The following is a 12,729-nucleotide window of genomic DNA, read 5'->3' as shown; positions in this document are numbered from 1 at the left end:
ACTCTCACTGCATAGTACATTTGTTCACCACTTGTTTAGCGATTCCCTTTACCGTTGTCATGTTTTCTATCTCTTCTTTCTGTTTTTCCTCCAATTCCTTCATTTTATCAGTCAGTGCTTTTTCATTATCACCATATTGATCCTTTAAACGATCACACTCCTCTTTGTGCTTTTGTCTTAATTTCTCCTTCTCTCCTTCAAGTTGATCCAATAGTTTTTGGATGTCATTTTCATATTTCTCTTTAAAGTTATTCATTTCCTCTGCATGTCTTCTGGCCTCTTGTTCATATTTATCCTTCTTTTCTTTTGTTTTCCTTTCATAATCTGCCCTCATTTCCATCAATTTCTTCTCTTCTTGATCTCTCCTGACTTTATCTTCCTCCTCTTTCCTCCTGTTTTCTTCTTCACGTTCTTCTTGAAATGTTTCCTCCAGTTTTCTTAGTCTTAGTCTCTCCTCCACTCCTCGATTTACATTCTCTTGAAATCTTCTTTCCTGTTCCTCTCTATGTTCTCTCTCCCACTGCTCTTGTTGCATTGTCATTTTGTCTGTCAACTCTCTCCTCTTTTCTTCAAAGTCTTTTTCTATTCGGTCTCTTTCTTTTTGCTCTATTTCTCTCCTCTGCTCTTCTGATTGCTTCATCTTTATTCTCTCTTGTTCCCTCTCTCTTTCAAACTGCTCTCTCAATCTCCTCTGTTTTTCCTCCTGTTCTACATGAGTTTCTACCTCCTTCTGTCTCCTTAGCCTTTCTTCTTCCTGTTGTCTGTCTCTTTCTTTCTTCAACTGTTCCTCCCATTCCTCTTTTTCTCTACGCATGACCTCTTGGAGATCTGTTTGACCTTTCTCTGCTTCCTCTATTTTGCTTTGCCACTCTTGTCTTACTTTCTCTTCCTTCTTTCTCCTCTCATCCTCTTCTTTCTCTCTCCTTTTAATTTCTTCCTCCTGTTCCCTTTTAAGTTGATCAAACTTTCTTTCTTGATTTTGAAGCTGTTCTTCTCTGTCTTTCTCTTCTTTTCTCAGTTTTTCCATCCTCATGTTATATTCTTCTTCCTTTTCTCTTTGGAGGGTTTTCAACTTTATTTCGTGAGTTTTAATCTCTTTTTCCATCTTCTCTTTTTCTGTGTCCCATATTTCTTTTTCAACTTTTCATCTTCTTTCCTTTTTTGTCCTCCAACTCTCTTCCTTCCTTCTCTGCTTTCTCCTTGTCTTCATGCTCTTTTCTAATAGCTTCCTCTCTCTCTCTCAACATTTTTCTCTCAGATGTCGTTCCTCCTGAACTTTCAATCTCTCCTCTTCCAACTTTGACTTCATCTTTTCCATGTCTGTTTCATGGTTGACCTTCAGTTTCTCCATGTCAGCCTTTATCTCCATCTCTCTCTCCTTCAGTATTGCTTCCTGTTTTTGTTTAATGGCTGCCTCTGCCTCCTGGAACATGTCATTGGTGTAGAAACTGCCCTTGTTCATGGACACCATTTTGTTAATCTTCTTAAGAAGCTCAGTGACCTGTGTGTGGTTAGTTTTGTCTTTGTTGTTGAAGACATGGAATCTGTCTCCACAATCTCTGATCAGTTTTTTCAGTTTGGCAATCTTGCTGTTCCCAATGTAATCTTGAATTGATTCATTTTCCAAGTCATCTCCTCTAGTAAACAGAACTAAGCAGAACATTCCTGCCCGTGGACCAAAGGTTGTCTCTATGAGGTCCAAAGTGTCCAGCTCCTCTTGTGTGATTCTCCCGATACTCAACACTATGATAAACACATGGGGTCCAGGAGCTGACAGGGAAACACATTTCACTATCTCTTGCTGAACATCTTTATTAGACAATGTTGTGTCAAAAAGTCCAGGTGTGTCCACCACAGAAACTGTTCTTCCATCAACTTTGCCGACTGCCTTCTTGCAAACTGTTGTCACAGAATCAGTGCTGGGTTTAGACTCAAATTCCTTTCTGCCCAGGATAGTGTTTGCGGAGGCGCTCTTCCCATTTCCAGTTTTCCCAATCAGCACCACCCTTATGCACTCTGTGCTGGAACACTCCAATTCAGCACCTAGAAATTAAGCAATAAATGATAAGATATGAATGTTAATTACTGCATTAACTGATATTGAAATCAACACAGAAGGTTCATAGTGTTAAATCATTGTTTTCCCAATCACCCCCCAATATTTGTTCCTCCCTGTGTTCAACAAACTCACCTTGTGACATGTTCCTGATTCTCTCCTCTAAATCCTTGATTCTTCTGTTTTGGTCCAGTTCTGATTGGTGTTTAGCCTCCATGTACATGTACAGAGTGTAGCAGGTTCTGTTCTGATCCATCATTTTGACTATTTCTGCTACAAGTTCTGTCGTCTGCTTGACGTTAACAATCTTCAAAGCATCAAAGATTTTATATCGCCCTCCGCACATCTTGATGAGTTGCTTTGTGTCTGCATTTTGTTCCACAAACTTAACTGCAGTTTTATCAACTGGAATGTTATCCTGTCTAAACAGGACCGTGATAAAGTCATTGACTCGTGAGCTGAGTATCTTCTGGATGGTCTCCAACTCTCCTTTGTCTTCATCAGTGATTGGACCCAAAGGTACAACCAGGAGGAAAGCATGGACTCCAGAGTCACAGAGAGAGACACAGTGGAAAGTCTCACGCATCACTTCCTCCTGAGTGAGAGGTGTTCCATACAGAGCAGGCAGCTCGATGAGGGTGACCGGCCGACCACACACCTCTCCTTCTCTCTTCACACACACTGAGGAGGAGCTGGACTTTGGACTGGACTCTGTCTGACCCAGTATGGCATTGGCTGTAGAAGTCTTCCCAGCTCCTCTTCTGCCACACAGCACCACGTTCAGTCTCTGAGCCTTTGGTGTCATGGTATCATGTGTCGTCTCTTCATTGGAGGTGAGGTATCTCCATTCATTCTCCTCTACCATCTTTTCTATCTTTTTAGTTAACTCTTCGTGGTCACTTCCTTGTTTGTACATTTCATGATACCTTCCTCCACATTCTTCGATCATTTGTCTCAGATGAGGATTTCCTGTGACTCCCTTGTGGTGAGTAATGATCACCATTGAGTACTTGAAGGCCTCTTTACCAAATATGCTCAGGATCAACTTGAATGTGTTTCTGTTCTCCTCTGTGAACTCCTCAGGCTTCAACACCAGCAGGACCCCATGAGGCCCAGGAGCAGAGAGGGACTTACATTTCTCCATCTCCTGCATCAGGGACTCCACAGGCAGAGCAAAGAAGTCTGGAGTCTTTACTACAGTTACAGACTTGCCCTTCAATTTCCCACTGGCTGACTCACATTGCTGTTTTTTGCCAAACAAACCAGCAGAAAGGCCTATTCCTGGAGAAGCCCTTTGCTGTAGGATAATGTTACCCACTGTTTTCTTCTTGTCGTCACTCCTCCCCAGAAGCACAATCCGGAGTTGAGACTCTGTAAATCATATTTACACATTGATTGATATAAAGATATGCAGAACAAAACAATGTAGTTTATCAATTTTCATACTGGATTGTCCCTGCTGCAAATGAAAATGGGCCCTTTTCTTGTGATGCTTGTGATTAAAAAGCTTGATAGCAATAGTCAGTAATATTAAATAAATACCTGGGGATTAAATCCTCAATTAAGCTAATACAATGTACTACTAATACAACAAATTACATGACCCATGACCCTCTTGGGAATGTTTTCACAATTGTTCAGAATTTTACGATTACATTATACAAGTTTTGCAGTCCTGCTCTGCAAGATGAGTACATCATAGTTAGTCAAGTGAATAAGAAAACAATTATCTATTTACTTCCACATGTAAATTCTGCTTACACAGCTGTTAGACATTTTAAAAACAGCTTCAAAAATAAAAACAGCTTCAAAAATAATTATAATGTGGACAGATCCTAACTGAGCCGTAGCCATCCAACTTTAATATAGAAGTGTCAACATGGTGTAAATGAGACTGAATTTTACCCACCATATTTTTCTCCACTGCGTGATTGCTCCCCCAGGTTTTCATTAATTGACGTCAATCCTGAAAAATGTGTTGACAATTAATACCAGTGACTTTATCTTCGCAGTCCCTTTCAACCAAGCATGATGAAACAACAAAGCAGTCATCCCTAATGAGGAGTGAATATAAGTTGACAGTATTAATGCTATAGTTCAATTGCATTTTTCACATTTTAAGTCCAAATCATCCTAAAGTGTCTGAAATTGATTGTAGTTCAATGAAGTTACTTTAACATGATTTTAATCTCGTTTATCCCAGAACTAAATTCATATGTAATTGGTCAGCTGCTCGATTCAGTTCGGGAACGAGGAGCAGAACCTTAACAAGGAGCTCCACCTTCTCTCTTTGGAAGTTACGGCCAAATGTTCCCTCCCCCACCAAAAGTCGAAAGACGCTAACACCTGCGAAATCGTGATTTGTTCAAATAAAGGACGAAAAACAGAAACACTGGTACTACTGCTGCTCCCTATCCCACGGTCGCATTCCTCCTGACAGATTCTACAGTACAAGTTACGTTTTCATAGTTCTGTACACAAGAGACTATGATGATTTTGACATGAAGCTTTAAAAAATACTAATATTAGGGATGTGCACTGGCATTGGATTTGTGCCACAGATGCTAAGAAGTTAGCATTTGGAGACAGTGGCCAGGTAAACAAAACCAAAGCGTGGGTTGCTGTCTTACCTTGTCCAAAGAGTGCTGACAGGGTAATGTGGGGGGACTATCACTTTAATACTGTCAACTTATATTCACTGCTCATATTACTATAACTTTTGTCAGTGTGCTGTATACTTACCAATTTCTCTCATTTTCTTCCAATTGCCCAATTGTGCTGATTTACCTTGTTCCAAAACATCCTTTCCAAGTTCTTCCTCAGAGGAAGATTTGAGGCTCCAATCAGTTTTACTCCTGTGGATTTCGTCTTTCCCTTGTTTCATGTCACTTGTATCTTCAAATACATCACAGGTGAGATAGTCTCCTCCATTCTCCTTTACAATCCTGTCAACATCTGCCATAAGTTGAGTGCGGTCACTGAGGTGCTGCCTCCCTCTACAGGCTCTGACCATCTGATTCAGAGGGTGATTCTCATCCATGTGTCCCCTCTTGTCTTCATGAGTTGTCAATACCATTGAGTAGTCAAAGGACCGGTCACTGAGGGTGTCTAGGATTGTCCTGATTCTGTCTCCCTCTTCCTGTGTGAACTCCTCAGGCTGCAGCACCAACAGGAACACATGAGGTCCCGGGTCAGACAGAGTGACACACCAACGCAGATCCTCTGAGAGTTTGTCATGTGACATGTGAGGGTTTAACAGGTCTGGAGTGTTGATCACAGCTATGTGTCTTCCCTCCACCTGACCCCTGACTTTCTCACAGCGACTTTGTACACAGATAGGATCAAATGCCATTGTATCCAGGATCAAGTTCCCAACAACACTCTTCTCAGAGCCATTCTTGCCGAGCATCACAATCCTTATCTCTGTAGGACTTTCAGACACTGTAACATAAACACCACCACAACATTATTTCATTTTTTTTTTATTGTTTGCTTTTCTTTCAGGATTACACTATGAACATTATGCACTATATTACAACCAAACACCACCAATACACAACTCTTCAATCTAGACTCACTCACTTGTAGGGGGTAATAAATCCACACTTTTGCGTCTCTGGGCCCCTGGATTCGAGACTGAAAACACATCAAATTAACACAATCATCAGTATTTTGTAAAGTTGTTTATGTTGATTTTTGCTTGATTTGAATCCGTTTTTGAAAACAAAAAAGAAAAACCACAAATAGGTGCTAGGCATAAAAACTCCCAAGTACAAGCACTAATAGGTGTTTGTGGATAAAAAAACCCTTCAAAGTATGGGATAAACCATTATTAAATACACCAACACATATCAGCTCCATCAGGTCAGTATGGGATAAACCATTATTAAATACACCAACACATATCAGCTCCATCAGGTCAGTATGGGCTAAACCATTATTAAATACACCAACACATATCAGCTCCATCAGGTCAGTATGGGATAAACCATTATTAAATACACCAACACATATCAGCTCCATCAGGTCAGTATGGGATAAACCATTATTAAATACACCAACACATATCAGCTCCATCAGGTCAGTATGGGATAAACCATTATTAAATACACCAACACATATCAGCTCCATCAGGTCAGTATGGGATAAACCATTATTAAATACACCAACACATATCAGCTCCATCAGGTCAGACACCCTGATTCCCCTCTAAGAACACCTGTGGTTCATGTGGAATACCTGAAGTGCTCCTGCTACTTTCTTCTGAAATCATTTTTTATTGTAGCTATGTAGGTTATTGGTAAGCTGATTTAATATAATATCAACATTATTGTGAAGAAAGAATTCTAATAAGAAAGAAATATTTTTTGGGAAAAATGTGACCTTTAACTAGGCAAGTCAGTTAAGAACAAATTCTTATTTACAATGATGGCCTACTGGCAGAACAGTGGGTTAACTGCCTTGTTCAGGGGCAGAACGAAGGATTTTTGCCTTGTCAGCTCGGGTATTCGATCCAGCAACCTTTTGATTACTGGCCCAACTCTCTAACCACTAGGCTACCTGCCGCCCCATTATAGAATCCATGTACACAAACAACAAGTGTGTGGTTAGAATTGGCCAAAAACACACATTTCTTTCCACAGGGCCGTGGGGTGAGACAGGGATGCAGCTTAAGCCCCACCCTCTTTAACAAATATATCAACGAATTGGCGAGGGCACTAGAACAGTCTGCAGCACCGGCCTCACCCTTCTAGAATCTGAAGTCAAATGTCTACTGTTTGCTGATGATCATGTGCTTCTGTCCCAAACCAAGGAGGGCCTACAGCAGCACCTTGATCTTCTGCACAGATTCTGTCAGACCTGGGCCCTGACAGTAAATCTCAGTAAGACAAAAACAATGGTGTTCCAAAAAAGGTCCAGTCGCCAGCACCACAAATACAAATTCCATATAGATACTGTTGGCCTAAAGCACACAAAAAACGATACATGCCTCAGCCAAAACATCAGCGCCACAGGTAACATCCACAAAGCTGTAAACGAGCTGAGAGACAAGGCACGAAGGGCTTTCTATGCCATCAAAAGGAACATCAAATACAACATACCAATTAGGATCTGGCTAAAAATACTTGAATCAGTTTTAGAACCCATTGCCCTTTATGGTTGTGAGGTCTGGGGTCCGCTCACCAACTAAGAATTCACAAAATGGGACAAACACCAAATTGAGACTCTGCATGCAGAATTCTGCAAAAATATCCTCCGTGTACAATGTAAAACACCAAATAATGCATGCAGAGCAGAATTAGGCCGATACCCGCTAATGATCAAATCCAGAAAAGAGCAGTTAAAGTCTACAACCACCTAAAAGGAAGCGATTCCCAAACCTTCCATAACAAAGCCATCACCTACAGAGAAATGAACCTGGAGAAGAGCCCCCTAAGCAAGTTGGTCCTGGGGCTCTGTTCACAAACACAAACAGACCCCACAAAGCCCCAGGGCAGCAACACAATTAGACCAAACCAAATCATGAGAAACCAAAAAGATAATTACTTGACACATTGGAAATAATTAACCCCCAAAAAAACAAAGCAATGTAGAATGCTATTTGGCCCTAAACAGAGAGTACATTGTGGCAGAATACCTGACCACTGTGACTGACCCAAACTTAAGGAAAGCTTTGACTATGTACAGACTCACTGAGCATAGCCTTGCTATTGAGAAAGGCCGCCGTAGGCAGACCTGGCTCTCAAGAGACGACAGGCTATGTGCACACTGCCCACAAAATAAGGTGGAAACTGAACTGCACTTCCTAACCTCCTGCCAAATGTATGACCATATTAGAGAAACATATTTTCCTCAGATTACACATATCCAAAGAATTCGAAAACATACCCAATTTTAATAAACTCCTATATCTATTGGGTGAAATACCACAGTGTGCCATCACAGCAGCAAGATTTGTGACTTGTTGCCACAAGAAAAGGGCAACCAGTGAAGAACAACACCATTGTAAAAACAACCCATATTTATGTTTATTTATTTTCCCTTTTGTACTTTAACTATTTGCACATTGTTGCAACACTGTATATAGCCACCATAATATGACATTTGAAATGTCTTTATTCTTTTGGAACTTCTGTGAGTGTAATGTTTACTGTTAATTTTTATTGTTTATTTCACTTTTGTTTATTATCTGCTTCACTTGCTTTAGCAATGTTAACATATGTTTCCCATGCCAATAAAGCCCTTAAATGTAAATTGAGTGCTGCAGCACAGGCAGCTGAGTCACGTTGACAGAGCAGCATGGGTGCACGTCCTGACAACTTTTTACCAGTTGTAGGTAGTCTGTTTATAATGGTCATTATGGAGACACTCATTTTCCATAAAACATATTAACACGCTAGAACTGATATAACGGAGACAAAGCACTGGAAACCTACTTTAGATAAATTAGCTCAGAGGTGGTTTAAAGTAAACTCCATTCTAATGTCCACTGTTCTTATGGATAACCGTATTAAGTCGGCTTTTCTTATGGATAACAGTATTAAGTTGGCTTTTCTTATGGATAACAGTATTAAGTCGGCTTTTCTTATGGATAACAGTATTAAGTCGGCTTTTCTTATGGATAACAGTATTAAGTTGGCTTTTCTTATGGATAACAGTATTAAGTTGGCTTTTCTTATGGATAACAGTATTAAGTTGGCTTTTCTTATGGATAACAGTATTAAGTTGGCTTTTCTTATGGATAACAGTATTAAGTTGGCTTTTCTTATGGATAACAGTATTAAGTTGGCTTTTCTTATGGATAACAGTATTAAGTTGGCTTTTCTTATGGATAACAGTATTAAGTTGGCTTTTCTTATGGATAACAGTTAAGGGTTTTACTCATGCTCAGTTCTAAGGTCTGGAGCGCTGCACGAGTGGACATTTGAAATTTAAGTTATGGACCTCCCTCGTGTGCTTGTGTTATGGGAAAAAGTCCACAATGAAAATTACATTAAATGTGAAGGATGATCGGCTACATTAGCATCGGTTGGCCATCAAGTAGGCTATTAATTTCTATGCCATTGCAGGCTAGTGTAGCCTACCATTAGATACAATAAGTATATAAAGAAATGACGCTATCACTGGAGGCATAGCAAATCAATCTGTGCCACTTGTGTAGCCTACCTGGACCTGGCAAACGGATTGAATAGCCTATAACTCCGTTTGTTGTTGTAGCCTTGTGTTATTATGCAATTATTCATGTTTAGCTAATTAAATAGGAAGTTATGAATTGTGATCATGGTCACAACTCCATCACAAATGTATCATTCTCCACATTTCATGTCAGTTTCATTGTGGACTTTTCCCTGAAATGAGAAGTTGGCCTATCAGGGGCTATAGGATACAAAATTGAATTGCAATTATAAACCCAGATTTTAATCAGTAGCCTATTCCTATTGAAATAAGTAAATCTCACAAATAGACCATTTATAACGGTTTGTAGTCTTAACATCTGTCACATTATAACGGCACAATTGGCAGAAAATAGCCCAACATTCATTTTTTTTAATTATTTACACAGAGATTAAGATCCTCTGTCCAACTTTCATCACTCAAACTCTCCTGTCGGATTTATCTATAGTTATGCACATGCTACAATTATAAACTATGTGGCTTGAGTCCTGAATGCTTATTGGTTGAAAGCCATGGTATATCAGACATGTATTGTGGGAATTACAAAAACATACTTTTTACTGTTCTAATTATGTTGTAACCAGTTTATAATAGCAATAAGGCACCTCAGGGGTTTGTGGTATATTGCCAATATACCACGGCTAAGGGCTATGTCCTAAGAACAGCCCTTAGCCGCGGTATATTGGCCATATACCACATCTCCTCGGGCCTTATTGCTTAATCATAGCAGTCAAAACAAGTTAAATTAACATCCATTGATGGAAAATGATCTGGAAAGTTTAATAAGGGCGATGTATCTTTTCTCTTGCAACATATTCTTAAACTCGCAATAATTATTATTGTGTTGGAAAACCAAATTTAGCTTCTTAGCCTACGTTAATTACATCGATATTCCTCCTTAATTCGCTCAATAACATCATGGGAAAAGGATTTATTGGATAAATGTGTCAACTCCACTCTTGCTGTGAAAAAATAAAAATGTTGGGGCTAGTTTTCATCCCTTGTAGGCAGGTTTTTCAGGGGTCATTGGGCTAGACATTTTAACTTGACCTGGCAACCCATGCAGCTTCTTCCACATTCCAGACCCTGCAGCCACAGCCAACTTGCTAGGCCACGGTTACTGTACTATATTGTCATCGGCACTCCAGTAAATTAGTTCATGATAAATCTTTTCACAGTGATTATCCAACAAAGTAAATTTAGCCACCAATTTAACTCCCAACTATGTTGCAAATGTGAACTGTAATTCATGCCTATTGAACATTATCCCATGTGGATACTCACTTTATTAACCGTAGCTGTTGAAGCTCTAGCAGGCAGGGGAGGGGCCGTACCGCAGAGTTTCTAAACCCAGAGATGCAACATTGCAAGACTTCGGGCAAAGTTTGCGAAGCAGACTAAGTAGAACAAGCCGGGGTATGGGGTTTAAGAAGTCAATGAGAGAAGTGAAAAATTATTCCTTAGTTGTTCATTTTCTCGAAATTTAAAGGCACAACGTAGATTCGAGCCGACGTCTTAAGTATTTGAACATGTTATTACTACAAACTCGTGAAAGTGACAAACTGGCAAGTTTGTATTTTTGTCAAAACTACTTTATATCAAAGGAGTGCCTTTGAGTTGACATCCTGCACATGCACAGGTTGGCGCGAGACGACCTTAAGCCCCAATGACTTGTTTCTGCGCATGAGCTTCGTTTGCCAACGTCGCCATGACGTCGCCTACAAGTGTGATCAGGGATTTCTATTGGATAAGGAGTTTTAGCCTATGTTGATACTGTACTGTCTTTGTCCGTACAGTTAGCTAGTGACACCGGGAGTTACTCAACTGAATGCATTCAACCGAAATGTGTCTTCCGCATTTTAACCCAACCCATCTGAATAGGAGAGGTGCGGGGGCTGCCTTACCGATATTCGTCATTTTAATTCCATTTTACATTTATTATATATCTCCTAACTTTTGCAACACGCGGAGGATCTATGACTGTATCCAGTTGCCGCTTTGATGTATAATTGGCAGCATAAATGAAACATTTCTCTCTCTATATACTGCAGCAGTCGCGTTCGGACCTGTACGGGCGCTTCCGGACAAATCCGTTAAAATTACACCTACAGTACCCGAGACAATAATATCAGTTCCGACACAGACCCGTGACATTTAGATTATTAACATTCGGGTATTACATTTTTATAAACTGTAAAACAATAATACGGTGCCTGCCTGATGAAGGCCTTCTCCAGAACCCCATGTTTGAGATATTTCCGGTAAACTATTTTCCAAAGATACAGCTTAGAGTGTTGTAGGCCATACTAGACGAAGAGCAGCTGCCCAATATGAGCCCCCCCAAAATAATATTTTGCCAGTTTGGCAAATTGAGTGAGAAATGTAGGCCAACAATACGAATGCGTTACAAGATTTGATGAACATCAGGCCAATATATATTGTTGAGGTTTTACTGCTCTTACCTTCGTCTCTGAATGATGCAGAGTCCGCCATTTCATACTTCAAATGTCTGCACTGTGACAGATAAATGTGAAAGTGAAAGTTGCACCAAACATGTGCCTCCTACGTGTTAAAATGACAATTCATTTTGTGGAGTTGTGGAGAGACTTCAATCTACATGTTGAATATGTTTACAAATCATTAACGTGCACATTTGTAATCAGAATAACAATAAGACTGAATGTTCTCCACCTGGCATACAGTGCATTCAGAAAGGTATTCAGACCCCTTGACTTTTTCCACATGTTGTACCGTTACAGCCTTATTCTAAAATGGATTAAATCGTGTTTCCCCCTCATCAATCTACACACAATACCCCATAATGACAAAGCAAAAACAGTTTTTTATCAACTTCCGCAAATGTATAAAATAAAAAATACTTTAAAGGGCCTCCCTGGTGGCGCAGTGGTCTAAAGCTGGTCTAAGGCTGTGCCACCAGAGATCCTGGGTTTGAGCCCAGGCTCTGTCGCAGCCGGCCGCGACCGGGAGGCCCATGGGGCGGCGCACAATTGGCCCAGTGTAGTCGGGGTTAGGGAGGGTTTGGGATATCCTTTTCTCATCGCGCACTAGCGACTCCTATGGTGGGCCGGGCGCAGTGCACGCTGACCAGGTCGCTAGGTGTACTGTGTTTCCTCCGACAAATTGGTGCGGCTGGCTTCCGGGTTGGATGTATGTTTCGGAGGACGCATGGCTCTCGACCTTCGCCTCTCCCGAGTCCATACGCGAGTTGCAGCGATGAGACAAGACAGTAACTACTACCAATTGGATACCATGAAAAAGGGGGTAAAATAGTAAAAAAAAAAAAAAAACTTTAATATAACATTTACATAAGTATTCAGACCCTTTACTCAGTACTTTGTTGAAGCACCTTTGGAAGCGATTACAGCCTCGAGTCTTCTTGGGTATGACGCTACCAGTTTGGCATACCTCTATTTGGGGAATTTCTCCCAATCTTCTCTGCAGATCCTCTCAAGCTCTGTCAGGTTGGATGGTGAGCA

At 40.5% G+C, this 12,729-nt stretch overlaps 1 protein-coding gene across 1 annotated transcript; it reads right to left on the bottom strand.

The window, feature by feature from the left end:
- Window positions 1-355: 355 nt before the first annotated feature.
- On the bottom strand, window positions 356-11,779 carry LOC123724052 (GTPase IMAP family member 8-like). Its single transcript, XM_045714490.1, has 6 exons — window positions 11,695-11,779; window positions 5,639-5,692; window positions 4,799-5,497; window positions 3,966-4,022; window positions 2,192-3,427; window positions 356-2,043 (listed from the first exon to the last, which is right to left on the bottom strand). The coding sequence occupies exons 1-6, from the start codon at window positions 11,723-11,725 to the stop codon at window positions 1,241-1,243; spliced, it is 2,880 nt and encodes a 959-aa protein (XP_045570446.1). The 5' UTR covers window positions 11,726-11,779; the 3' UTR covers window positions 356-1,240.
- Between the last annotated feature and the right edge of the window lie 950 nt (window positions 11,780-12,729).

This window comes from Salmo salar, chromosome ssa03 (assembly GCF_905237065.1).
Source record: "Salmo salar chromosome ssa03, Ssal_v3.1, whole genome shotgun sequence".
Classification (NCBI taxonomy): Eukaryota; Metazoa; Chordata; class Actinopteri; order Salmoniformes; family Salmonidae; genus Salmo; species Salmo salar.
This window is presented reverse-complemented; position numbering and strand designations above follow the sequence as displayed.

Excerpts from the sequence above, each read along its gene's own strand:
- LOC123724052 (XM_045714490.1), bottom strand. The coding sequence starts at position 11,725 with ATGGCGGACTCTGCATCATTCAGAGACGAAG. Across the intron at positions 3,428-3,965 it reads ACGCAGTGGAGAAAAATATG|AGTCTCAACTCCGGATTGTG; the intron begins GTGGGTAAAATT and ends TATGATTTACAG. Across the intron at positions 2,044-2,191 it reads AATCAGGAACATGTCACAAG|GTGCTGAATTGGAGTGTTCC; the intron begins GTGAGTTTGTTG and ends CTTAATTTCTAG.